The sequence below is a fragment of the Mustela nivalis genome (assembly GCF_964662115.1).
Source record: "Mustela nivalis genome assembly, chromosome: 15".
Classification (NCBI taxonomy): Eukaryota; Metazoa; Chordata; class Mammalia; order Carnivora; family Mustelidae; genus Mustela; species Mustela nivalis.
Window position 1 is genome coordinate 25,115,410 of NC_139034.1, and position 26,612 is coordinate 25,142,021.

Genomic DNA, 26,612 nt, shown 5'->3' on the forward strand with positions numbered 1-26,612 from the left:
AGATGGCAAAGGTACTAAGGCCAAGAAATTTCATTTGGCCTTTGAGTTCACAGTGGACTGGGGGGCTGGGGTAGGGGAGACTATATCCCGCCACCAATCAGTTAAGAAAAGGTGGCCCCAATCTCCTTTCCTGGAACAGACACATCTTCTCAGTGTGGGGCCTCCCCCTTCACAGCCATACTGTCAAAGCCAGGCGTCCGCACCACCAGCCACCTGTAGTAACTAGCAGTTCTCTTGAACTTCTGGATGCTTGTGCCACTTTGTACCTTCCTCCAAAGGACCCAGACACCTTCAGCTCACACCACAGCTGTCCTCATTTCACATCTGGTTTCCTCATGTGTCACCCACTGCCAATGGGACTCCCTGCCTTCTTTCTTCTCTCACACCACCAAACATTATCTTCCTTTCCATTCCACAGAAACATCATTTTCCAGCTTAAGGAAATGGAAAAACATCCTAGATTCCATGTATGTCATTTATCACAGTGTAAACTTTTTAGAAAGATTTTATTTGGGGGCTCCTGGGTGGCTTAGTCAGGTAAGCAGCTGGCAGCCTATGGCTAAGGTCATGATCCCAGGGTCCTGGGATCAAGCCCCAAGTCGGGGAGCCTGCTTTCTCCCATTCCCTCTGCCTGCCACTCTGCTTACTTGTGCTATGTCAAATAAAATCTAAATACATAAACAAAAATAAAGATTTTATTTAGAGAGAAAGAGAGCAGGGAGAAGAGTAGACGGGAAGGGTGAAGGAGGGGGAAAAGACAGACTCTGCCCTGAGTGCAGAGCCTGACCCCACGACCCTGAGATAATGACCTGAGCCGAAACCAAGAATCAGATGCTTCACTGACTGAGCGATCCAGGTTCCTCCATCAGTGTTTTACACCAAAATAATACAAGAGCAAATTGGAGTAAGGCACCTGGCATGACCACACCCTCATTGTGGAGGTCATGGCCCTACCGGGCTACAGGCTCACAGCATAATGAGCACTAAAAGATCAAAGCTCAATGCCCATGCAATGCGTCTACTTCGGAGACTGCCACTTAGTGCGATACAGGTCTCAGGGCCGTCCTCCGCCTACCCAACCCCTCCAACCAGCATGCCTTTAATGAGCCCATTACTGTTGGGGGCCAACTCAAATACCAGACAAGAGCTGACGCAGAGCCCTTCAGGGCGGCAGGTCCACTGGTCAGGAAACAATCCTAGGTACGCTTCCTGGTTCTACCGTCAGCAGTCTGCTCGCAGAGGGAACAGGGCCCAAGAAGTTTCTCCTTTCACCTTAAGCACCAAGCTCCAGCCCTGGGCTGTCAGGAAATCTTCCTGCTGCCCTGCATCCTCTCATTAAGTGATTTTAGAACTTGGGAACTGGTCTCCATAAATGACACAAGAGGCAGTATTCTGTGTATACGCACGGAGGGTTATGAGAGGAGCCTGCCGGCTTGTGTTCGGACGGTATGATCAGGGCACTTCTCTGCATTTGGGCTAAATCAGTTTTCAAAGTGATCTGTGTGTGATCCCCAGAGTCTGGGAGTAAATGCTTTTTATCTGTTCTACACTCCGACCTTTCCGGCTATCATGTGTTTTGAAGGGTTCTATTTGCTAGAAGCAAGGAAAACCAACCAACCAAACCTGAAAGCTGGACTGACCTTCTGGTGCTAAAACATTATATACATTAGAATAACCTATCTCCTTGTTGCTACTCTAACTCATTCATTCACTTGCCTTGTAAATGAGTCAGGAGCAAGGAGACAGCGCTTTGTCCTGGTTTCAAAATTGTAACCGTATTAATCTAGCTCATTCCTCAGGCATTTTCTGAATAAAACAATCATATAAACCTCCAGTCTGTGGCCACTTCAAGGACACAATCCTCCGCCTTCAGCAAGGGGTGCGAAGTAGGGACAGGAGCCACGTGGCCCCAGAAAGCCACTGCCCCCTCCACACCAGCTAACGTCTGCTCGGTGCCCTCCCAGCCAGGACCCTTCTAACTTGCCCTTTCACCTTTAGCACACTCTGTTTCGACACGAGATTTAATATGCCTAGGAATTACTATACAAAATGTAGTTTCAGACATTCCAAAGACAAAGTACTCCAGGGCCACTGATTATCAAGAATTTTTACTTGTTTGACTCTTGGGGCTTCAACTCTTAGGGGGACGATTTCCTGCTGGCATCCCCTCACCCCACCCCCCACACCAAGGAAATACCAGATTTGAAGACACCATGGCACTGGGGCTCACAAGGTTTAACTCAAGCAAAAAACCAAAAAACAAAAACAAACAAAAAAACAACAAAAACCCACTAATAACAGAGCTTATTCTGCACAATTAGTAAAGAAAGACACCAAACAATTTAAACATAATTTATGTACATTTATGGCTTTATACAATAATAGCAAAGATTGTTCTTGTGTCTGTAAGTACATCAGCATCATCAGGCACTTCTCAGAGAGTCTCGGAACAGGAACATGGAATCCGCACTGTTACTGAACTCGAGTAGTGAAATGCGGGAGGGCGTGGCCGCATCCTGACGGACTCCTCTGGCCACCTGGCCACCATGCCAGGCTGTGCGCACCGCCCTAGAGGAGGAGGCCAAGAGTAATGCAAGGCTGTTTTGTTTGCATAAACCACATAGCATTTTTTAATGAATGATTACTCCCAAACCAAAACCACAAGAGAAACTTCTCATTTAGAAGTCAGTTATAAATTAAGCACTCTTAAGAGCTGAATGTGAGAATTTCAAGTAAGTCTGGGGGAGGGAGAGGGGTGTTGGTGACATATACCCAGCAGTTATTGAACAAGTCCAAATTGTATAACTTTTGGAAACTTTTTTTTCTTTCCCGTTTTAAGTGTCCTTCTCCTCTTCTTGGTACGTTCCATTGATTTACTGCCCACTGGGATACAACATTTGCTAATTAATTTAGACTGTCAGTTTGTTGAAGCAGAATTTTGCAAGTAATGCATCTATTACCTAAATATATTCCATACGTCTATATTACGGAAACAATACTTTATATTTAAAATATCAGAATAGCTCTATAATACAATATGCTTTTAATAACAGTACAAACCAGAGGAAATAAATCAAACAAGGCTGCATAGGTGATATCATTTGCACATTTCACAAAGCAATCATGTACAATAACTGATATACTAATTACTCCAGAAAGTCAGTATTCGTACAGAAAAAGAATTACCAGAGGTCACATGATGTATGTTTTCAAAATAGACAAGGTGCCTTTCACTGGACTTCACTGTACCCCAGAGAGATACCCAAGACTTATGTCAGAATCTCGACACAAAGAAAGAATTGGAAGGAAGGAAAAAAAGATATTTACATAGACTCAGGAGGAAGAAACATCTTTTTAAAAGCTACTCTAGGATGTAAGATTTTAAGAGTGATTTCAGCTGTAGTTGCCTCTATAATGAACAAATGGGGGATTCTAAGGCTCGTTGTATGAGGGCACAAGAGGAGGAGAGAAGGTGGACACAGAAACAGGATTGGGAACCCAAGGACTCTGGCACCAACGAGTTCTATCACATATGCAGAAGGCACTGCTTAGAGGAACGATGGTTTCCAAAACCAGACATATTTTGGAGTGGCCAACGGTGAAGATGGCTGGAGAGGAGGTTATTTAATGAATTTTCAAAATAGCAGAAGTCACAGTGGGAAGCTTACAATAGAGCTGGCCTCGTATAGGAAATCTTTCAGGAACAATTGTGTCCTTGTTAAACATGTAGGAAAAACCAAGCCAACAGATCCGAAATTCACATGCAAGACAAAGCAAGTGAGATCCAGGCGAAGTACACAGAAAGAGATCAGAGCCCTCTCAAAAATGCAAGAGGAACACTTTTGTACACCTGCTCCTTTTATTGTGCTGATTAAGGGCATTCCACATGACTTGAAAATACTGATGGGATGCAAAGCCAATTATCCTGGTCTGTCAGTTATAGGTAAACTGCAAAATATTAAAACATAATGACAAAGAATTATAGCCGAGGTTGCTAAAGGCTAAAGAAATTCCCCAATTTCTAACTTACACTAAGAGCTTTGCAAATAAATTCAAGAACAACTTACAGCTGGTTTGTCAGGTTTTCCAATTAACTGCCCCGATTTTTTTTAACAAGCTCTAGTCCCTTTGGTAGCCATCTGCACTCAGGGACACTGATGTGTTCTGCACATCAGTAAAGTCCTATTTTAAATTTTCCTCCTTCTACCTAAATTTCCACAGTGCGCTACGTAATCTGCAGGACAGAAGGGAGGGAAGGATAAAAGTGTGTGAGTTTTAACATAATCCTTAAGAGGCAGAGCTACAAAACCAACCTCCACCTACACCAAAATAAAAGCACAGAAGGATGAGGGGAAACATTTGCTGAAGCTCAGCGCAGAAAGGTTAGGTTGACCCCAACTCCCGGTTCTGAGAGAGGAGTATGAGCACGGTTTTAGACACAAGACTCCCTTTCTGAGCCACAGACATCATCACGAGGCCCCTAGGGAGCAACTGAAGGAATACAGCACACAGGCATCTATCAGAGTTCACGGGAAGACAGGAGCAGATGGGAGTTTTTTCAAATACATACATTTAAAAAAAGTATTAAGTTCTCCTAGACATGAAACGCAAAATGTCTGTAACTATACATCACTCTCCTGCCAAAACAGAGCCCGAAACGTTGAGTATGCAAGTACTAATTACAATGATTTTAAGATTAGTCAGAAACACCGTGTAGCATCCCAAAGTGTACAAACCAGTTAAACATGTATAAAATTAGTACTAATCCAGTTAGAAATACAAAATGAAAATTATGGATGCTGCCTCAAATATCTGGGATTCCACAAATTTACAAGCAGACTATGTAACAAAGTAGACTCTAGTTTTAAGAAAACATTACAGTTCGATATCTATTCCAAAATGATCTCAAGTCCCAACAATAACATCAAAAATCATTTATCTGGAAATTAGAACCATTTAAATGTTTGTACAAATTTGCAAATAACAAAATAACAAACAAAAAAAAAATAGAAAAGACCTGTACAAGGCTGGCATTTAATCTACCCCCCCCCCCCAAACGTGTTTGACAAGTCCATGAATTCAGCAGACTGATAACAGGCTATCGGTTCTCATGTGAATTGTGTGGCTGTGTGAACAGGCCCAAAGCTATTCCACGGAGGCCCAGGATGGAGAGCTTGGTTCTCTGTCGTTCATCTGTTCAGCGGAACACAGGTAGTACAAATGAAAGTCTAACTTATCAAAGACATGAGACCATCACAGTATTACAAAAAGAGTATAAACTTTCCTTGGACCAAATGGATATATTAAAAAACAAAAACAAAAACAAAACAAACAAACAAAAAACACACAAATACAATTCTGTAGCTACTGCTTATGTACAAAACTTGAAAGCACACCAGGATTCAAACGTCTTTTCTGCAGTTATATGGTGTAGTGAGTTTGGCACTTCATTGTAATGAAATTTCCAATGGCACAGTCCTTATCTACAGCAGCACAGAACCTGCAAACATCGGGCAGACATCCTGTACAGGAAAAGTGTCTTCGCTGCCAAGTCTGACGAAAGGAAAAAAGAAACTTTTTTTTTTTTTTTAAATCAAGAAATGAAAAGGAGGGGTGAAGGACATCTTTGGACTGCTTCTCTCAGTTCCTGCTGTCAGACACTCTGAAGTACTTTTAAGTGTAGCCTAGAAAAAAGACACAATGAAAATACAGCCAAATTAAAATCAATTCAATTTAACATATTAGAGTGACAGACATGCTTGGGGGTGAAGCTAGAGCTTTCTCAACAGCTCCAACATCATTTGGGGGGGCATTCAACTTAAGAAAAAACTGCAGTAGTTGATTTGCATCAAACATATTCACTTATGGAAGAGCTACTAAAAAGATGCAGCCATCTAACTGTCAGAAGAAAATCTTTAAAGCAGTCAAAGGAAGCTTCCTTATGCTTAAAAAAAAAAAATTTTTTTTTTTTTTTTTTTTTGAGCTGTAAAAAGGGCAGAGAGCACATGCTAAAAGATGCCTCTCTGCAAGGAATAGCCAGCTGACATCAGAGGAGGCCCAACTGTGGAAGATACATGGCAAGTTACTGTGTTCCTCTCTTTCAAGCTCTGGCTTCAGAAGGTCTTTTGATAGTGGGGTGATCTTACCTGTTCATAACTCACTCTTAGCCTGACACCCAGCTATGTGTCGTCGTCTTGACGCTGTGTGGGAAGCTTTGGTTGGGCAACACATTGTCAAAGTTAAAATCCAAAGTATCTCCATCCATGAGGTCGTTCCGAATGATGGACTCCATGTCACAGTCCAGGCGCTCAATAAACATGCCGTCCAAGTCACTGGGGAGCTTCTCCTGGTGGAGAATGCCCATCCTGCCATAGCCATTGCAGCTGCTCATAGAGGAGTAGGCTCCCAGGGTGTTCATCTGCATGGGGTGGGACAGAGGCACTGGTAAAGCTGTCTTCACTGGGGCCAAACGGTTCATACCCGAGGTGTGGGGCATGGTGTTGACCGCGTGGGGCAAGGCACGCCCATTAACTGCAGATGTTGGCTGGCTATGTCCAGGGTGAGTGTGGGAGCTGGGGTTCATCATTTTGTTGTGAGAGGCCTGGCTGCCATAGGTTGACATGACCGAATTAGGGCCCATCAACACATTCTGACCAAGGACCCGGCTGTTGGGTTGGGCGACCCCAGGATCAACTGCTGTCATAATGTCATTATGAGGAGGAGAGTCAGAAGTAAGCAACTCCTTCAAGAGTCCCGGCGCACAGTTATACTGATTCATACCTCCATAGCTCGATTTGTTGTCCTGAAGTGTTTGCATAGGCATTTGGGGCAAAGGGCTCATGCTGGACTGGCCGTATGTGTATTTTTGGTAGTTTGGGCTGGGTGAATTCAGACTGGTGTTTGGCGGTGCGAATGAGTAGCATGGTGTCTGCTGCATCATGGTGCCAGGTGAAGACTGGGTGGAAACAGTTAATGGCGTTGGTGATGAGAGAAGGTTGAGATTATCCAAAAGATTTTCCATATTTTCAGGATTGCTTATCTCAGACAGACTCGGTAGAGTAGACGCCATCTTTGCAGCAGATGGCGGGTACACCATAGAATGCACATCCCCATCTCCAAGATCATCCTGTTCGGTCATAATGGGAGAAAGTCTCCCACTAATAGTACTAGCATTTGAGCTAGTTCGAGGGCGAAATGTACTCCAGTTATCAAAGTCATCGTTGCTGTGAGAGCCGGGGCTCGCGGGCCACTTAGAAAACTGAGATCCGGGGCTGTCCCCAGCACCCTCCTGGCCAGACTGGAGGGATGCTTTCTTCTTAGCAGCCCGCCCCCGGCTCTTAGCAAATTTACTGTTGTTGTCCATGGAAGCAGCTCTTCTCCGGGGGGATTTTCCACTCTTGCCTCCCTCTGGATTGAGCATCCACCAAGAACTTTTTCCAGTTCCTTCATTCTGCACACGAATGAACTTGCTGTGTAGGGACAGATTATGGCGAATTGAATTCTGTAAAGCAAAACATTACGTTAGAAACACAATACTTCTCCAGTTGGAATACCTACTATTCAGTATAGGTAGACAAGTAAAAAAAAAAATTTTTAAGTGTGTGGTACAGATTTCAATCCATACAATCATATGGGTTCTGAACTTCACTATGAAAGAGCTCAAACCAGTACAAGAGAAACAGTATCTTATCTTAAAAACAGCATGTGCATCTTACTGTAATGAGGGGACAAAATTAAATAAGCACTATTATAGGCATCTTTTATATAGCTGTATTTTATAAGGCAATTACACGAACTGGTTTTAAAGCCACTTAAGTTTCTGCTTGGCTACAATGCTATGCAAACAGCACTCCGTAACTAAGTGCTATCAAAAACCCTTCCCGTTCTACTGTCCCTAAAACTACTGCCAGTTCTCTTCAGACTGCACATATGCCATTTACACAAGTGAGAAGTTTTATATTACTGAGCCCACATGATTATGGAAAAGAAAGAAGTGAAGCAGGGTATATTCTTAGTTAAGAATTAAAAGCCTAAAAACTAGTTAGACCTAAATTGCTTTCTATTTTTCAAATCCATTAGGCAAATACAGGTGAACATAAGACAAACAGGATTGTATTTCTTATTTTAGAAAGTTGAACTGGCAAAAAGGGGGAGAATTTAAATGCCAGTGTTGTTCACCACCCCCCCTCCTCCCAAAACAACCAGTAGTACATGCCAACTAAATGAACGTCAGTCACTGCATCAGAGGTCAAGCTCTGTCCAAAAAGACCCCCTGGGTCAGGAAGAAGCAGCATCGGCAGTACAAAGTGCCATGCTTTAGCCGCTAAGTACAGGGGCTCCATGGTTAAATTGTGCCACGGGTATGCCTAACACAATTAGTAAAGAAAATCAACTTGACTTTAGGAGACTGCTTGGCCCCATAGATGTCTTAGGCGTCCTTAGCTATAAAACAGAGATAAATAATAAACCCACTTAGGGTTTATGCAAGAGATTGAATGACAAGAGTTTATAAAATGTCCGATGGTGTTTGGCACATAGTAAGCAGTTCCCAAGAAGTAGGTACCAGATCCCAACTTTGGGGGCTCAAGGATATTGCCAATCTGAACCCTGCTCCCCTCTTCCAATTCACTGGGAGTGTGGGTTGGAGCTTAGCGGTAAGGCAAGCATACACCCCCACAACTCCAAACATACAGGAGGCCAGAGACCGTCTCAAGCTTGGGCAAAAGCAGCAAAGCCAGGCTGCAAACAATGAAGACCCAATCTGATTCCTCTAATGGATGGGTGGTGAGACTGCCAGCACCTGGGGAGCTCCTGGGACATACCGAAAAGAAACAATGGGTTCCAAAGGAAGGATTCCAAGGGTCTCCTGTCCCTTTTCTTGTAGCTTTTTGTTCCCCATATGGAACAGGGCACACAGCAGACCCTTCCTAGCTGCTCATTTAGCAGCCTCTGTTATCAGGGCCCTGAGTCCAGGTCCAGGAGGATTCTGGGGGTCCTAGACACCTGGGAGCAGGGCCTGGTGCATGACTTCCAAGACTTCCCTGGCACCCTCTGCCAACCGGGAACAAGGCTTAGCAGACTGAGCCCCCTGGACCTCTTCTGGCCTCTCTCCCCGACCACAAGAAGGCTCTGGCTGGATCGTGGTCAGCTGGGGATGCAGCCACAATGTCCACATCCTTCTGCCACCCATGTGGGATGTAGATGCTTGAGTACCCATCGCTGTGCCGGAAAGCCTTTGCACAGCAGGATGAGGCAAGGCTTCAACAAAAACGATGAATTCAAGTTCTTTCTTATTAAAAACAAACTGGAAACAGAAAAGAAAAATAAATCTCCCTTTCATTTTTTTTTAAAGATTTTATTTATTTATTTGACAGAGAGAGATCACAAGTAGATGGAGAGGCAGGCAGAGAGAGAGAGAGGGAAGCAGGCTCCCTGCTGAGCAGAGAGCCCGATGTGGGACTCGATCCCAGGACCCTGAGACATGACCTGAGCCGAAGGCAGCGGCTTTAACCCACTGAGTCACTAGGTGCCCATAAATCTCCCTTTCTAAAAAGAGATGCGAAGTTTGAGTAGAGTAAGGCCAGACAGCCAGGGCTGAGATATCCCTATTTCAAAATGCCCTCTGACCCTCTGTACTACATTCCACCCAAGAATTGCAACAGAGCAGCAACATGATAAGCCCTTCTGCCAGTGCATACCGTCAGTGTGGGGCAGACACGGGGCTTCTGGGCTGGACGCTGCCGGGGTAGGTGTGCAAGTGGGTGGCAGCCAGTCTCTTTTGTTCTCTAAACTTTCCCCTTCCTTCCCATCTCCTGACCTATCCCCAACTCCAGTCAAGCTCTGAGGAAGACTTTAAGTACATAAGAACCCCTAAAAGAGGCCAAGGACTACATTTCTACAATGGTCTATTTTATTCCCAAAGAGTCTCCAAACCCTGCAGAGGTATCTTAAACACACACACCTATGTATGCTCCAAGAGCCACAGCCTCATCTCCGGGGCCCACTAACACCACCAGCACACCAAGTTCTAAATCCGTCCTGAAGGAAGCAGGGCTGGGGATTGGGGTGGGGGGGGGTGTGGACCTGGAAGGGAGCCAAGCACTCCGCCCCTGTGACATGTTCTATAGCGTGGAAGTCTGGACGTTTGCACAATATTCCATCATGACTATCTTGTTCTTGGAACACAACAGACACACAGATAAGCCACACGAAATCTCTGGAGGAGAGGAAGCTTGACTCCTGTCCTTGTCACATTTAGTTAATGATAAAGGGGGAAGATCCTCCCAGATAACGGCTTCCTGGCTGTCTGCACTGCCTGAGAGGGTGGTGCAGCTCTCCAACACACGATAATTACATCAGGTCATTGGGACTGCAATTAGGGGACATTTTTAACAAGACTGCAGAATGCGTAATGATGAAATCTTTAAAAAGTTTAGAAAGCATTCAACTAACTCAGGTGGCACATACACTAACTCACTACTAAGACTCTGACCTACTTCCCCCCGCCAAAAAGGGGGTCCACAGCAATCCCTTACTTATCAAAACATCATGCTCCATATTTTTCTAAGAGGACATTTCAGGTCGCTCTTTGAGTAACAGAGCTGTCTTCTAACTTTGCCAACAATTAGAAAAATTTTTTTTCCAAACAGGAAAAGGTTTGCTGTGCAGGGCTTGTTACAAAAATTCCTGTTTTTCATACAGTCAGCGGGGCTCTGGTGGAGGGGGCAGGGGCGGCCAGTAGGTAAAGCTTGTAAAAATGTGTGCTGCTATTAACGGTTATTATGTCTGCAGATCCCTGTGGGACACAGCCATGGCTGCGGGAACCATAGTGCTCCCGTGAACCATGCAGCACAGCCACACATGACTGCTGGTGCTTGGAGCTACTCAGCTCTTGATGAACGAAACAGTACCTGAGGAACGAGGCAAGCTGTGGAAACAGAAAACTCGGGCACTGCAAGCCACTTACCCAAATCCTGGGTTTTTAACATGACGCCATTCAGGTTTTTTCCCCCCACAAAAAGACACATCAGCAAATTTCCTCTCCACCAGCTGTATTTCCCTGAAGCCTGGGCTTTTTACTAATGCTGAGCTGGATTTCCTCTGCACATACCCTCTCCGCAGCCTGCTCCCCAGAGTGTGCCCCCAAACAAGGCAGCATGTTCTTCTTGGGAAGTCCCACCTGAGACCTGAGGAACCCAGTGGGTCGTGTTGGGGGCAGGAGCAGCTGCACAAGGTATGTGTTCACTGTTTGGCCTGCTTCTAACACCCAGGTGCTCGATTTCATGAGCTCTATGGATTCCAAGCTGCTTAAAGGCCAAGGGCTGAAGGACGGTTATATTTCCTAACCTGAAAGCTCCTAGAAGATGCTCCGTGCGTGTGCGCGCACAAATACACACAAGACAAACTCAACGCATATCTGTTGACAGTTGTCCCAAACTCATCACAGGGAAGAGGTAATGTCTTACACGTCTTTACCCATCTGTCCATGCACCGATTCATGGCAAATAACATTTGTTGGGACCTATGTTGTGCTAGGTGCAAGGGGGCAAGAGAAGGCATTAGGCAGAGTCTGCCCTCTAGGTGTTTTATGATCTATGATCTACCTGGGGCAAGAACAAGTCCACCTGAACAGCCACTTGGGATAAAAAATGATGCACAGGGGGGTGCCTGGGTGGCTCAGTGGTTTAAGCCTCTGCCTTCGGCTCAGGTCATGATCTCAGGGTCCTGGGATTCATCGGGCTCTCTACTCAGCAGGGAGCCTGCTACTCACCCCCCACTGCCTGCCTCTCTGCCTACTTGTGCTCACTCTCTCTTTTTTCTGTCAAATAAATAAAATCTTAAAAAAAAAAAAGTCCTCATCTGATCCCACACTTGGAAGATCATTATAAAGCAGATATTACTGAACCCGTTTTAGAAATGGGAAAACTGAGGCTCAGAAAATGAACTGTCCAACCAGGATTCAGACCAAGGTTTCATGAGTCTGCATGTAGCAGTGCTGCCAGCTAGAAAACCCACCTCCCTGGCTCCTCCATCAGTAAAAAGAAGCAAAAGAACATACTTAAGACTAAGGTTATATGAATGCATCTTGAGGGAGTGGAAATAATTCTGCTTACAAAGACTAGTTTCCAAAACTAATTTTCTGCCTCACTGGATAATAAATTTACAAACTATGATTTGCTTTAATTCTAATGGGTTACACTTTATGGCAGAAAAGCATAGCAGCTAAGTGTGAACTTCAGGTACCAGCAGGGAAAGCGTGTGTAAAGAGGCTGGGGAAAGCGTGTGTAAAGAGGCTGTGGGGACCCAAAGGAAAATGGAAAGGCCCCAGGGGCCCCTGCAGCCTAGAACTGCCCATCACCCTGCCACAGGGTGGGTGTGAGCGACAGTCACCAAGTCAAACAAAAAGAACTTCAAACTGAGACACTGGAACACATGACTAAGTGAACTTGTTGTTCTAGAAATTCTAGAAATTCTTTCAAAATGCTAGACAAACCAGATTTTTCCAAAAGCATTTTATCTAATTTCTGTGAACTCTGCCATTGCATGTAATTGTTCTGTAGACTCCCAGCACGGACTTGCCTCCCTCCTCCTGCTTCCTCTCTTTTACACCATCTCTTCCTGCACTTCTACGAGTGAAAACAAACTAAGGAGAAAGTCGGAATAATCTGTATTCAACAGAGTTCCCATTAGAGTTGCTAATAAAACAACTTTGTAAAATAATCCATTTTGCCTGCAAACAGAGGGAAAACATGTGACCATTTGCCAACTGTTCTTTTTACAAGTGACGTCAATAGACACGCTATCAATAGCCAGCATATAGATTCGACTTTGAAAAGTGTTGTAATAAAAGATTTGCTGTGAATAACTAATCTACATGCTCACACATTAGGCTCCAGCAGCATTCAGCTCTTCTTCCAAAAGGCTGATATCACTGCCCAGGAACCTATCCTTCTTGTCTGGACACCAATGCTCCCATAAGCCACTCTCCCCCGGGGTCTGCACTGAGGAGGACTCCGGTGTCTCCAGTGAGCCCAGGGCTGTGAAGAAAGGACTCACAGCCTCATAGTATTTGCAAACTAGAAGGCACTGGGAAGATCATCCGGCCTAACATCCCCATTTCACATTAGGGAAAAGAGAGTTCGGAAAGATTAAAATGCAGATGAAAAATTTATGAATGTTCATTTACAAAAAGCAGAAGCACATGGGGCTTTACTCCGAGAAGAAATGTAGAACAAGTATGAAGAACGTGCACCGTCCTTCCCCTAGCCAAGCCAATTCTTAGCTATAGATTCTCAAATGGCTACAGATACACATTTAGCTCTAAACAGCTTTCTCTGACTCAAATCATTCCAAAGAAGGAAAATATGACTACATTAGAGAAGCTCCAGCAAAAAAAAAAAGCATGTGGGAGATTATGCTCTCATGTAAAACACCACCAAAAAGACAAATGTAAGAACTCATGGGTACCCTTAGAAGTTTCACGTTTGCGGGGAAGCACACAGAGAGGCAGAACCCAGGGTCAGGCTGACTACCAGCCCACCCTGAGTGAGTGCCTTGATCTCACTAAGCTTCAGTCTCAGTCTTGCCATTTGTGAAACAGTGATTACACAGGATTGTCACACAGGATGCTTAGGGACTGAACAGCAGCATGTGTATAGAAAGCACTTAGTGCACCCCTGGACACAAAGCTGAGGAAATAAAGGTTGGCTATTTTGTGATAGGAAGCAAAGGGATATATAAACAGGAATTTTAAAGCTATCGTGAATGGCTACAACTTGATTAAAAACCATTCATCACAAACTTCCTGTTTAACAGGCTGCCAGCCTTCCTCAGACTTGTTTCCATGTCCTCACAACTGAACTATAATCCTTCTCTTACAGAAAAATTGTTTTCGCCCCTTAAGATTTTAAATGCAAAAATGTGATTCTTTAACTAGTCTGGTCTGTTGGCTTTTTGGATAACCTATGTCAGAACACATGTGTGCCCATGGGGTTGTTCAAGGAGACAGACCAGCTGATTGAGGACAGATTATATTCAGGAGGGCAATTATTAGAACAGTGCTCTTTCTCGTTTCTTCTCACAGAGGTCACTCACCACCATTTACTTTGCTGAGAAGAAACCCTATAACAGCCCTTCAGAGGTGGGGGATTTCACAAACACACTGCAAAACAAAGTATCTGTAAAAAGGTAAGCTACACGTGAATGGGACCACAGTACTAGTAAACAATGAGGGAAGACAGGCACTCCCAGCCTTGAAGGAAGGACAAGAAGAAACCTTGCAATGCAGAAAACAGATGACCATCTGAGGATGTAAGACGGTGCTTGCCTGATCTTTGACAAGCTCTCATATTAGTCAAAAGCCTAAATATTTCAGAATAACATGCCAGCCAATAACCTCAATGGTTTAGGATTTAAGAACAAATTTTCAGGGATAGAACAGAAAATTTACTTAATGATAACAAAACTCTCACAAGCTTTGATTTTTCAGAAGGTCATGATCAAAAAGAAGCAAGTGCTTCCCCTTGCTGTGTCCTACAGCAAAACCCTGTATCAAAGAAAGTTACTGTCTTAGGAAGAAAGGGTAAAGCCCTTAATTTTCAGAACATGAAAGGAAAGTCTTTCCTGTACCATTTAACGCCCATGTCTTACATACCATAAGAAACTAGGAACCCCAAAATACAAAACTCCAAAAAATCCAGGTAAGATTGAAACCTTAGCTATAGCTATAGCTATAGATACAAGCATCTTTTCTCATGTTCCAGATCATGGAGTGTTTATCTTAATCACTCTCCTTCTAGGACTTCCATAAATGTTGCTAATGTGGACCCCTGTTTTAAGTCTAGAAAACAGAAATTACCTCAGGCTGTCATACACTTAGGCCAGATCACCACAAAATCCAACAAGGCCACTCTCAAGTGAGTGTCATCAATCCTGGCTAATTAGGTCCCAGTGGTGGACAGAGAGAGACTAAATTTCATTTAGCTATAATTCTCTTAAACGTGTGTGTGTGTGTGTGTGTGTGTGTGTCTTTAAGGGATCTATAGGCTAACTAAGGATTTCAACATAGAACTTGTTTCTCTCAGGATTAATTTTGTTTCTGTGCAGCGTGTAGGCATACCTGGCAAACCTCTAACCCACCTCCTTCCTCAGGGAGACATACAGACCAGGCTTTGGCAAGCGAGAGCTTCAACTCCCCACCCTGCCCATTTAGGTGACCTAAAGGAGCCCATCCTTTCTCAAACTTTTCTATTTTCAAGATTGGTCTCTGAGCGCAGTGTGGAGCTCAACCAGGGGCTCAGTCTAATGACCCTGAGATTATGACCTGAGCAGAAATCTAGAGTCAGATGCTTAACTGACTGAGCCATCCAGGTGCTCCTGAAACTCCAATTTAATTGTTCTGCTCAGAATATGGACTTCTTGCTGCTGCTGCCTATGAATGCCTCAGACACATAAGGCCGCACCACAGCATAATGTTAAGAGGAAATTCATTTGTTGCTGAAGTGATCCTGCTGTTTCCTAATTAAACTTTTTGTCCACTTTGTAGGCTATACCATTTTTCGCATCCTCAATGGCTCTACAAACGCTCTGCTTTGCAATGCAATTAACTACCTCTGTATTTGGCTACCAGAGTAAGGTAAAATAAAAACAAAGAACAGTTTGAAGTGGCGGGGAGGGGGGGGGGGGAAGGCTGGGTTACCAGGTGGTGGGTATTATAGAGGGCACAGATTGTATGGAATACTGGGTGTGGTAAAAAAAAATAATGAATACTGTTTTTCTGAAAATAAATACAGTAATTTAATTTTTTAAAAAAAGAACAATTTAGAAGTTATTTTCTTCTGATGAGTAACACAGATTAGGCATAAAATGAAAACAGCACAGTTTGATCAATTTTCAAGTTTTCTAAAGTTATTAAAGGACCAAAGTGAACATTAAAATATATGGTTGAGGTTAGTGATGAGTCCATCCAATTTGTTCATGTTAGGTGAAATGTTTATTCTGGTTATGTGCCCCAACTCTTGGCAAGAGCTGGTGAAAAACTTTATGAACTGAATATAAATTCAAAGGCAAGAACATCAAAACTTTGATGGATTAAAATCTCTAGAATAGGGGCACCTGGGTGGCTCAGCCAGTTAAGCGTCTGCCTTCAGCTCAGATCATGATCTCAGGGTCCTGGGATCGAGCCCCACATCGGGCTCCCTGCTCGGTGGGAAGCCCACTTCTCCCTCTTCCTGCTGCTCCCCCTGCTTCTGCTCTGGCAAATAAATAATTAAAATCTTCAAAATAAAATCAAATCTCTAGGACAACAACCCATCCGTAGAATATATGATCTAGAATTATTTTTTACCCTAAATATGTTCACTGCCTGGAAAATCTAGGGGAAAATGAATCCACTGAATGCATAATCTATCTACCCAAGAACTGCTACTCTTAGTGCACAGAATTTAGAAGTATGAAGTCAAAGTGTCTTTTTTCTATTTTGGAACTCAAATATCACAAATCCAGATTACAAAAAGAATGGAAAGAAACTGCAAAAATAATATTCTGAATTATATACTATCTACAAAATAGTTTCCTTAGTTATACAGATCTTGAAAATAGCTTGCTTGCCCAATACTCTGGCTAAGGGGCCTAAAGCAACAATGAGTTATGAATGTTAAGCATACATTATTTTTTGTTTGGGGCCACCTCCCAAAAACTCTTGTCCCAAATCAAATAGCTAAAAAAAAAAAAAAATGTCACTGGCTGACTTAACACCAAAACCTAACATAACAGCAAAACCATTTGGGCCCTTCTGCTTCATGATAAAATAAAATCTCCCCTGCCATGGGAGCCTGGGCCCAAGCCAGGGCTGTTTCCAAGCATCCTGTAGATACCCAGATCCAATTCAGCAAGCAGACCACATGCTGCATAACAGCCCTACTCTCCACACCTTCTTTCCAACCAAATGAGGCTCCTTCAGCACCACCAGCAGTCCAAAAGAACCCCAAATGTTTCAGAAATGCAGCCTTCATTGTTACCTAAAGGCCTCCAAATATAACCTTCAAGGCCTCCCACAATGTGTCCACCCCAAAACCACACCTGCCCACCAGCACAGATCCTCTAACCACCTCTCAAACAGCATTTGTACAGAGGGCTCTCCGGGCAATACAGTACTGTGCTTACTTGTAGCACTGGCTTTCTTCCCCATCATAAGCCCCCATGCTATGAGCAGCAGTTGCCTCACCCCTGCATAGTCATGGACACGCCACCAGAAGTTAAGTGCATTTAAGGTTAGTGGTGCCCACTGACCTGTCAGGTCTCCAGTCAAGATGAAGGTCAATCCTGGGAGAAGTCCTGGGAGAAAGGACTTGGCCAAGTTCATCTTTGGGTTCAGGGGATGCTGGAAGACCCTAGCCTTCAAGTTGAGTCTGCCCTGGAAACAGATTTAGATGACCTCGGGACATCCCACTATGAATCCTTTGTGTTTCTTAGTTTTTGAGCTCAGCTGCAGGGCTAGGCAGGTCCATATTCCAGAGAGAGGAGAGAAATCCAGGCAAGATAAAAAGGATCCCAAACCACCTGAGGACTCCCACCTGAGCAATCAGCAAACCGTTACATCTGCAAAGTTTTCCTTGCAATTAATTTTTTACTCTAATGCTGCACTTTCAACTCATGTCCTCTTTGGAAACACGAACACTGCAGCTAAGAATTAAAAGTACAAGACTGTGTTTATAAATCGCCAAAGACAAAAACCTCACAGCTACTTCTAGTAGTAATAAATAGTGTTTAGGAAGGCATTATCTTTTAAAATGCACTAACTACACATAATGCTCATTTGTTGTTTTTAGCTGAAAAAGCAAAGGAAGAATTGTGTACAGTTAGCTCTATCTTAAACACTTAGAGAGAAACCAGCAAAGAGAAATGAATAAATGAACCACTTCCTAGGATGATTCAAACCAATGGTAAGTTAGAACTTCTCACCTGAGCCCAAAGTTGGTGATACACCTTAAACTCCTCTTTGGAACTCATTGCTCCCTGTTCTGGGTCTCAACTCCCTCCAAAAGGGAACTGTGAATAGCAACCATCATGCCTGGAATCTTGCACACAGTACAAATGCTTTGCATCTCTCCCAAGCTACTGTACTTAAGGATACTGAACCACGGCTAGGATCTATACCACAAATTATTTATGTAGTATATTCAGGGATGCCCTTTCCTCCACTTAATGTTTAAGAATTACGTATTTGCCAATAAGAGTCAGTATTAAGGGTCTTCTCACAGGGCAGGTCCTGTAACCGGGGCCAAGTTAGGTCACGGACTCCAAAGGTTGATCTGACATGACAGGTTAGATGGTGCCCCAGGGCCTCGCCACCATATCACCCAAAGGAGCATCGTGATGACTGAGCACATGTTTGGAAACCATGAAGAATATTCAAAATGTAAAAGATACTAACAACTTCCACCGCACAAGAGAATTCTTCTATAAGTTGATATTCCAGAACAGAAGTAATAAGGTTTTCTAGAAGTTGTCACTCCTGTTACCACGGATATTTAACTACAAGCAGTGACATCGATCTAAGAGACAGCTTCAACATGTCACCTCCTCTCAAAGTCATTCTTCTCTAAACCAATGGCAGTCTCTTTGGTATTAATTTTTTATTACTGAGAAAAGCAATTCAGTCAAATTCTCTTTTTAAAAATGTTTTATTTGTCAGAGAGAGAGAGAAGAGTGCATGCAGGGGGATGGGGCAGAGGGAAAAGCAGGCCACCCACCAAGCAAGGAGCTTGATGCAGGACCCTGGGATCATGACCTGATCTAAATGCAGACGCTTAACTGCCTGAGCCACCCAGCATCCCAACTGAGTCAAATTCTGAACACCTATTTAAGATTGTAATGGATAGCTTAGAATTGTTACCAAATTGAACAAAGTTTGAAATAATCATTCTTCAGTGCAACCCTAGCCCCAGAAGATAAAGATTTCATCTTAACCATTTTAAAGTCCACAATACATTTCTATTAAAGGATTCATGGAGATAGACACCAATATATTGGATAACCATTTCAGTCCTCAAAGTAGCTATAAATTAAGCCAGAGTATCATATAATTTTAGAACAAAACCTAATTTCCTAGATTGGGTTATGTGTGTGTTTGCGCACAAACACACCTGACTGTTCTAAAAAGACCATAGGATGAATGAGGGTTGGAATAGAACATGCTCAGTCAATCCCAGCCCACTGTCAGGGGAGGAGGGGCACTGTGTACCAAGAAGGAAGGATCTCACAGGACCAGATGCCAGTCACTTTTATTTACCTTTGTTTTGAAGTTGGGAAATCCATCCAAAATTAATCAAGAGATTGAGCAAAGCCTAGTTGAAATCAGTCTAATGCAAAGCATTTAAATCTACTGAAAATCTTACTAAAATAAGAAATTAATTTTACATTCATATTTCTGTTTGAAACTTGGCCAAACTAAAAAGCAACCAAGCATGAGCTTTCCTGTTTCCTGTATATGTATATGCGTATATATATATATATATGTATATGTGTATGTGTATAGTATGTGTATGTGTATGTATATACGGGCGACAGCACAACAGAGGAGGATTCGGATTGCTGAATAAAAAGGGAAAGGGATTCTTAATGTGAGGGCAGAGCATGAATCAAAGTTGACAGCATACTGTGTGGTAGCTAAGAGCATGTGTTCTAAAACCAGAAACCTGGACTCGAGCCAGTTGCCACCATATACTGCATGTAGACTCCTATGCAAGTGACACACATCTTATAGTATTTATCTTATTGATTCACTGTACTGATTGTTCAGTATGTGCAAAGTGCCCAATAAATATAAGCTAAGTAATATTTTTGAGAAAAAGTATCTTAAAGCACTAACAGAACATGTCTAGAAGTCAGAAGAATGAGTTCAAACACAGAAAGAGGGGAAAATGGTGGGAAATTACTTTTTAAAAAGACTAGGAGCAGGACACGATATGGCTCAGTTGTTAGGCGTCTGCCTTTGGCTCAGGTCACGATCCCAAGGTCCTCCGATGGAGCCCCACATCCAGCTCCCTGCTCAGTAGGAAGCTTGCTTCTCCCTCCCCTGCTTCTGTTCCTTCTCTCACTGTGTCTCTCTGTCAAATAAGTAAGTAAAATCTTTAAAAAAACAAAAACAAAAAACTAGGAGCCAGGAGCTTGCTGTATTGCATCCAACATGTAATAAAGAGCAGACAAAAGATCAGAATGAAGTATGACGTGGAACCTGGAGTAAAGTACCAACCTACCTCCCTACAAGATGGTGGGAGGGAAGAGTCTGTGTCCTGCTTGGAAAGTAGAGGCTTCTTTGTCCAAAAACGTAAATATGTGTGGGTGCCTGTATTTTAATATGCATATACACTTTTCTTGCTAAGCAGAAGCCTCTCAGGGAGGTGCTATTTCGGCACCATTCTTCCCCACCCCAAGAGGTGTCCATGGTTCCACCCGCTAAGGGGACACGGCCACAGCTCTCGTGCAGAGACCCGTGCACAGAGCCAGCCTTACAGCTGTCATTCTTGGGACCCAATCTATCGGAAAATGATGAAGTTTTACAATCAAGCAGCTATGTGGCTTTTGTCTCATGACTTGAATACGACTTGGTTGTTCTAGAACTCATGGCATAATCTCTGATTTTTTTCCTAGTCACAGGAGGGCAGGATCTGGGGGGGGCAGGAACATTTGTTTTCAAAACAAATTTTAAAACTCTCCCCTCCTGAAGTCCAGTGTGTTTTCATACTTTCATCCATCATTCACAACATTTGGCATTCAAATTCCATTCTCACTTTTTCAAAGATTTATTTTTGTTTCTTGAGGTCATTGTCTGGGCTCAACCATAACATCTTTCAGGTTGTTTTGAACTGCTAAAGGAAATTAAAGGAAATAATGCCCTAAAATGTAACCACGAACTGTTTGACATAAACATGGATAAAACTACAACAAATTATTCACTAGTTAAGTCAGTATTCTGGTGCGGGTACATGAAATCAAGGGCCCAAAATGGCCCACTACAGCTGACCACAGTGATGGGATGGTAAGCCCAGATGGCATCTGGCTCCCCAACTGTCCCCCACACAACACTGCCTCCCACCCTCATGGAAGGCACCACACACACACGCACAAAGGAAAGAGGTCTAAATTTGGGGAACTTATTATTTATTAGCTGATTATCCCACCAGAATTTGATTGTAAAAGCACATGATGGTGGGCATAAACCCTACCACCCTGGGCCAACCCCACAGACTTTTTCTTCTTCCACGACAAAGATGCCCAAGCCTCTACGTGCTTCCTGCCTCCTATCCTTTCTGTCCCAAAGTAAATTAGTGCCACCCAATTTGCAATCAGGTTGACAAGTCAAAACTTCACTAGCAAACAAAGAAACAACAGCAGACAGTGGAAATATTTTATAAAATGTAGGTCACACAGTGTCTTGTGTTCTCTCATCACTTTTCCAGAGGGACAGCTAAAGACCACTTGCTGGGAAGAAGGTCACACCTTAGGTTGTTAATGTTCCCATCTACTTCACAGCGCCTTCTCCCAGTCAGTCCTCCCACTGGATCATTTTACTATCCACACCAAAACAAAACCAAACAAAACACTTGCAATTAATTCAAAGTTTCTATTTTCTGATTTAAAAATACTACTGTACTATAACTTTTGATCTACACTCAATTCCTGGAACAGTTTGGGATGAAAGTGGGTAGATTCTCTGCTATTAGGAAGGAAACAGAAAAGGGGGGAAAAAAATCAGGGGCACCTAGGTAGCTCAGTGGGTTAATGAGCCTCTGCCTTCAGCTCAGGTCATGATCTCAGGGTCCTGGGATAGAGTCCTGCATTCCCACATTGGGCTCTCTGCTCAGCAGGGAACCTTCTTCCCACCCTCTCCACCCCCTACCTCCTCACCTCTCTGCCTACTTGTGATCTCTGTCAAATAAATGAATAAATAAAATTTTTAAAGAAAAAAGTCAAGTATGATATCCAAGATCAGTTCTAAGAAGCTGGACTTGCTTCCTTGGTCTGAGATTTCAATGCAAAATAATCCATCATTTCTTGCTGGTTGGAACAATTCACTTCTTTATTTTGAAGTGAATTGGAGTTTTGTTAGAAGTTCTGCTTCTGCTGAAAGGAAGGAGCAAAGCTGATTAATGAGATGTCTGCAGAATCTGCCACTTGCACCTTTATCATCACCCCCAACATTATAGCCAATCTAGTAAGAGTAACAAGTGCAAAGTTGACTATTAAATATTAAAGAAAGCTGGGGGTAGGTGTGTTGATGCAGTTCGCTTCATACAGGGAATGTGCCTTGTCAAACGTGTGCCAAGATGCAGCAAGCAGCATGCTGTTCTGGTCCAGATTTCTTAAGTCCATCCTTGCCAACAATGCAGCTGTCAGGTAGGTTACAGTTCATGGATCTTTACCTGACAACCCAGACAACTGGTCCCAGAATGCTGATCCCGTTGATTAAGAACCCCCCTCCGTGAAGCTCCTCCAGAACTGCTGACCAGGACGTGATCACAAGGATTCCCCGTGGCCAGCCTCCTACTCCACCCCCAGGGCAGTGTTCACTCCCCACCATCATCCCCAATCACTGCCCATGTAACAGCATCCCCTGGATTTTCCCTCCAGATCCCTGCAGATTAAATTTTCCTCTAACCACTGAGGTCTCCTGGCACACTTCTAAAGTAAGCCCAGGACTGAGAAGCACATTCACAGTGAAACATCCTGAACATGAGCTCCGAACAACCATGATTCCTCTCAAGGTGAAAAGAGCTCATTGAGGACATACAGTCCGGACGTGTGGTCACAAAAATTCTTCACACTAATACACAAAGCAAAGCAAAAAACACCCTCTAGTACACTTTTTGTTTGGTAGATGCAGTAATACATACCCTGCCCTACACACACACACACACACACACACACACACACACACACACCCCACCCCCACCCCAGTGATTCTTGACAGACTCCGCTGTGAAACCAATGTTTAGTGGCACACACTTTGAAAAATACTGCCCCAATGGCAAGACGGTGGTGAAAAGGAAGACCTAAGTCTAACTCTGTCTTTGTATGTAGCACTTTGAACACACTTTATATCCTGTGTCTCAGCTTTCTTGTCTACAAAGTGGAAAAAATAATGCTTTTCCTAACTGCCTTTCATAACTATCCATTATGAAAAGGCATAATGGATACCACTGCTTCAAAAAGCATAAACCAAGTACTACGCATTTGTGAGATTTTAGGATTGTGCCCAGGGCAGAAGGGGACACTAATATGAAGCTGGAGAGCTGCCCCCAAACTTCCTACCAAAGAACCAGCTCTCCCAGTTACCCTGGAAAGCCCAGGTGCACTGTGAACCATACCTCTTATTCTTGGAGGAATGAAGGAGACACTGACTGTCCTACCAGGTCAGATTGCTCTGTATGCAGCAGGTCTTCCATAGAACCCTTCCCAAACATCACACAGTTAACTGTCAGCAACAGTGTCTTCAAAATACACAAGGCAGGGGCGCCTGGGTGACTCAGTCGGTTGAGTGTCTGCCTTTGGCTCAAGTCATGGTCAGGTCAGGTCATACCCATGTTGGTATCCCTGCTCAGCAGGGAGTCTGCCCCCCCTCCCCCTGCACATTCTCTCTCTCTCTTTTCTCTCTCTCATAATTAAATCTTTAAAAAATACACAAGGCAGAGCTACCAGGGAAGAAGAATGGGCCCACTCTCATTTCATTTCCAAATCTCTTCCATCTCCCTAAATGCTTTTGTGAGAGGAAGAGACAAACAAGATACAGGAAGCAGAAGAGAAAGGAAGAGGAAACATGGGAGAACTGTAGCAGGCTGATTTGCTTGGAAGACAGCTGAATTAAACAAATAGCAAAGAATCCTGAGAGTTCTCCTGGGTCAGGAAAACACTCTTTTGGCTGTGACACCATTCCTCACACTGTAAGAACTCTGATGTGAGCAGAGGGGAACAGAACCTGCACATGGTCTCTCCTACGAGCACAGCGAGTAGTAGAACTAGTATTGAACCAGACTGGGCAAAAATAGTGATTAGAATTGGAAAGTCTGCATACAACATTTGACAAGGAATGTCAATTATGACGTCCCTGAAACCTCTAGTGCATGCTTTATTAGAATCTGTAGCTAATACAAATGGTGCTCTTCATTGCCAGTTACGTAAGATCTGCATTGTCAATTATTTCTTTTACAAGATATTTTAATGAATATAATGATGTTGTCTCTGGATGGGCAAGGTTATGGGGATTTTCACTTTCTAGTTTACCTTTACATGTTATTATTTTTGCCACTGTTAAAAGAAAGAGCCTGTATAACTTTTATAATCGGAATAAAGCTATTTCCTTTGGGGGGTGAAAGTGGAGGCCAAATAAAATACTTGGGCCTATTCTTTCAGGCATTCATTCAAAAAATAAAAATAACATGTTAACACTGATTTCCTATCAAGTGCCAGGACCTGTATCAATGTGATAAACACACACACACACACACACACACTCTTACATAATCAAATAAAATGAAGTTCACAAACCATATCCTAAGATTTTTGTTTTTCCAGGAAACAATAGTTCTTTCCTTGAGCAGGAAGCGGAAAAAACAATACTGTTACACAAAACTGGTAGGGTACAGTGGTTGAGGAACATGGGCTTGTTATCAGACAAACCTGGATTCTAAACCAGTCTTGGGACTTAGCACATGTGTGACCTTGGCTGAGTCACTTAACCTCTCCATGTTTCAAAGGCCTCATCTGCAAAGTGGGCATTATACTTGCCACTACAACACAGGTTTTTTATAAGGATTAAAATTACATAATCGCACAAAGCACTTGTTAAGAACAAAATGTCAAGCAAATGTCTAGTCTCTGACTACAGGCAAAGGCTACACTTCATCTGACCTCACATTACCTCCCCGAACAAATTAAAAAAGCACCCAGTGCTGATTTGTTCTTTTAGGCAAAACACATCCAGGGTACTGGTTCTTAATGTTTATCCAACCATTATTAGCAGTAGCAACAAAAGATGCTGCCATTTCAAGGTGAAAGTCATCCAGGGCACAATCAAGCAAAGTAAGATCAGCCAGAAGCTCAAACACACATGGCTTCAAAACAGCCTCTCCTGCACCTCTTAGTGCTCCTGCACACAGAGCGAGTGCTTCAGTTAGGGAGACATGGGCTTTCTTGTGCTAAGGCCCGGAGAGCATATTGGAAGAAATAACAAGAATGACAACATTAAATCAAATGCTAGGGCACTTTCTTGAAAAATACAAGAATACAGAAGAGGATTTAGGCTTTCCACTGAGAAGTGTAGCCGGATTGGTGACCCCTTCCCTTATCTTAGACAAACCCTGAAGAGACACTGCTTGAAGGCAAAAAGGTGAACAAAAATAGAGCACAACAGCCTTCCCACTTGTTGCTGAAATGCATTCCTCCACCTTTGAAAAGATACTCATGATGGCTTGCAGAGGGCTGCCCTCAAAGGAGAGTACAAATTGAGTTTAAATTGGGAAACCAGCTGCTCCTTGATCAGTCATCCTTTTATCAACAACAGAACTTTAATTAGCCCCCATCTGCTTCCTGTTTTATGCCGCAAATCTTAACTTTCACCTGTTTGGACCAAACTGCAGTAACTATACCCACAGTAAATAAAAGCAATTAAATTTTCATACAACATGCAATTAATTCTCATTAAGCTCATATTGGGTTATTCAAAACAGTGCATAATTCAAATCAACTATTTTCCCATAAATAACAATGTTCTATACTAAAAATTCAACAGAAACTCTCTCCCACCCACATCTTCTTGAATTTTTTCCATTAAGAAGGTTTTCAAGCTGTCTGGCTTCAATTTCCTGATTTTACTGTTAAGTATGCGGTCATGTCAGGTCATGTAACAACAATGGATAAATCTTAAAAACATAATGCTGACTTAAAAAAAATCAAGTTGCAGAATGATACCTATGTTAACTGACAACATTTATATAAACGTTATGACAACATTTATGTAAAGGGAGGGGGAGGCAGCAATGGCCATTCCTCTATAGGGTAGATGGACCTCCGTGGATCAGCCCAGCCAGGAGGCAGACTTCCTGAAGTAAAGGGACCCTCCAACGCAAGAAGACTTGGGCAAGATGACGGACATTTCTTAAAACCTGGCAAGGTCACGTGGGTGCTAATTATGTTAGCCTCTATGCTTTCCTATATGTTTAAAATAGTTCAGGGGTGCCTGGGTGGCTCAGTGGGTTAAAGCCTCTGCCTTCAGCTCAGGTCATGATCTCACAGTCCTGGGATCAAGCCCCACATCTGGGCTCTCTGCTCAACAGGGGAGCCTGCTTCCCTTCCTCTCTCTCTGCCTGCCTCTCTGCCTACTTGTAATCTCTGTCTGTCAAATAAATCAATAAAATAGTTCATAGAGTTTTAAAATCAAGACAAATGGAGGATGGCCAGGAGCCAGCAAGCGAAGGAGAGCTGGCCCCTGTACTTTCTTGGCCCCACCACACAGGCACACACCCATCTGACTGCTGGGGTTTGAAAGGCTCCCCAAATGATTCTCATGCCATCCCCAAACTCATCCCTTGAGAAAGGCTGAGTAACAATCCACT

General features: G+C 43.3%; 1 protein-coding gene across 1 annotated transcript in view; it reads right to left on the reverse strand.

Annotated features, from left to right (window-relative positions):
- Positions 1 to 2,338: 2,338 nt before the first annotated feature.
- FOXO1 (forkhead box O1) overlaps positions 2,339 to 26,612 on the reverse strand; it is a 97,756-nt gene continuing 73,482 nt past the window's right edge. The window contains exons 2-3 of the mRNA XM_082700491.1: positions 6,147 to 7,501; positions 2,339 to 5,684 (exon numbers count right to left, since the gene is read on the reverse strand). Coding sequence (XP_082556617.1) covers positions 6,164 to 7,501 — 1,338 coding nt within the window. The 3' untranslated portion in view covers positions 2,339 to 5,684; positions 6,147 to 6,163. The remainder of the gene's footprint in view (positions 5,685 to 6,146; positions 7,502 to 26,612) is intronic.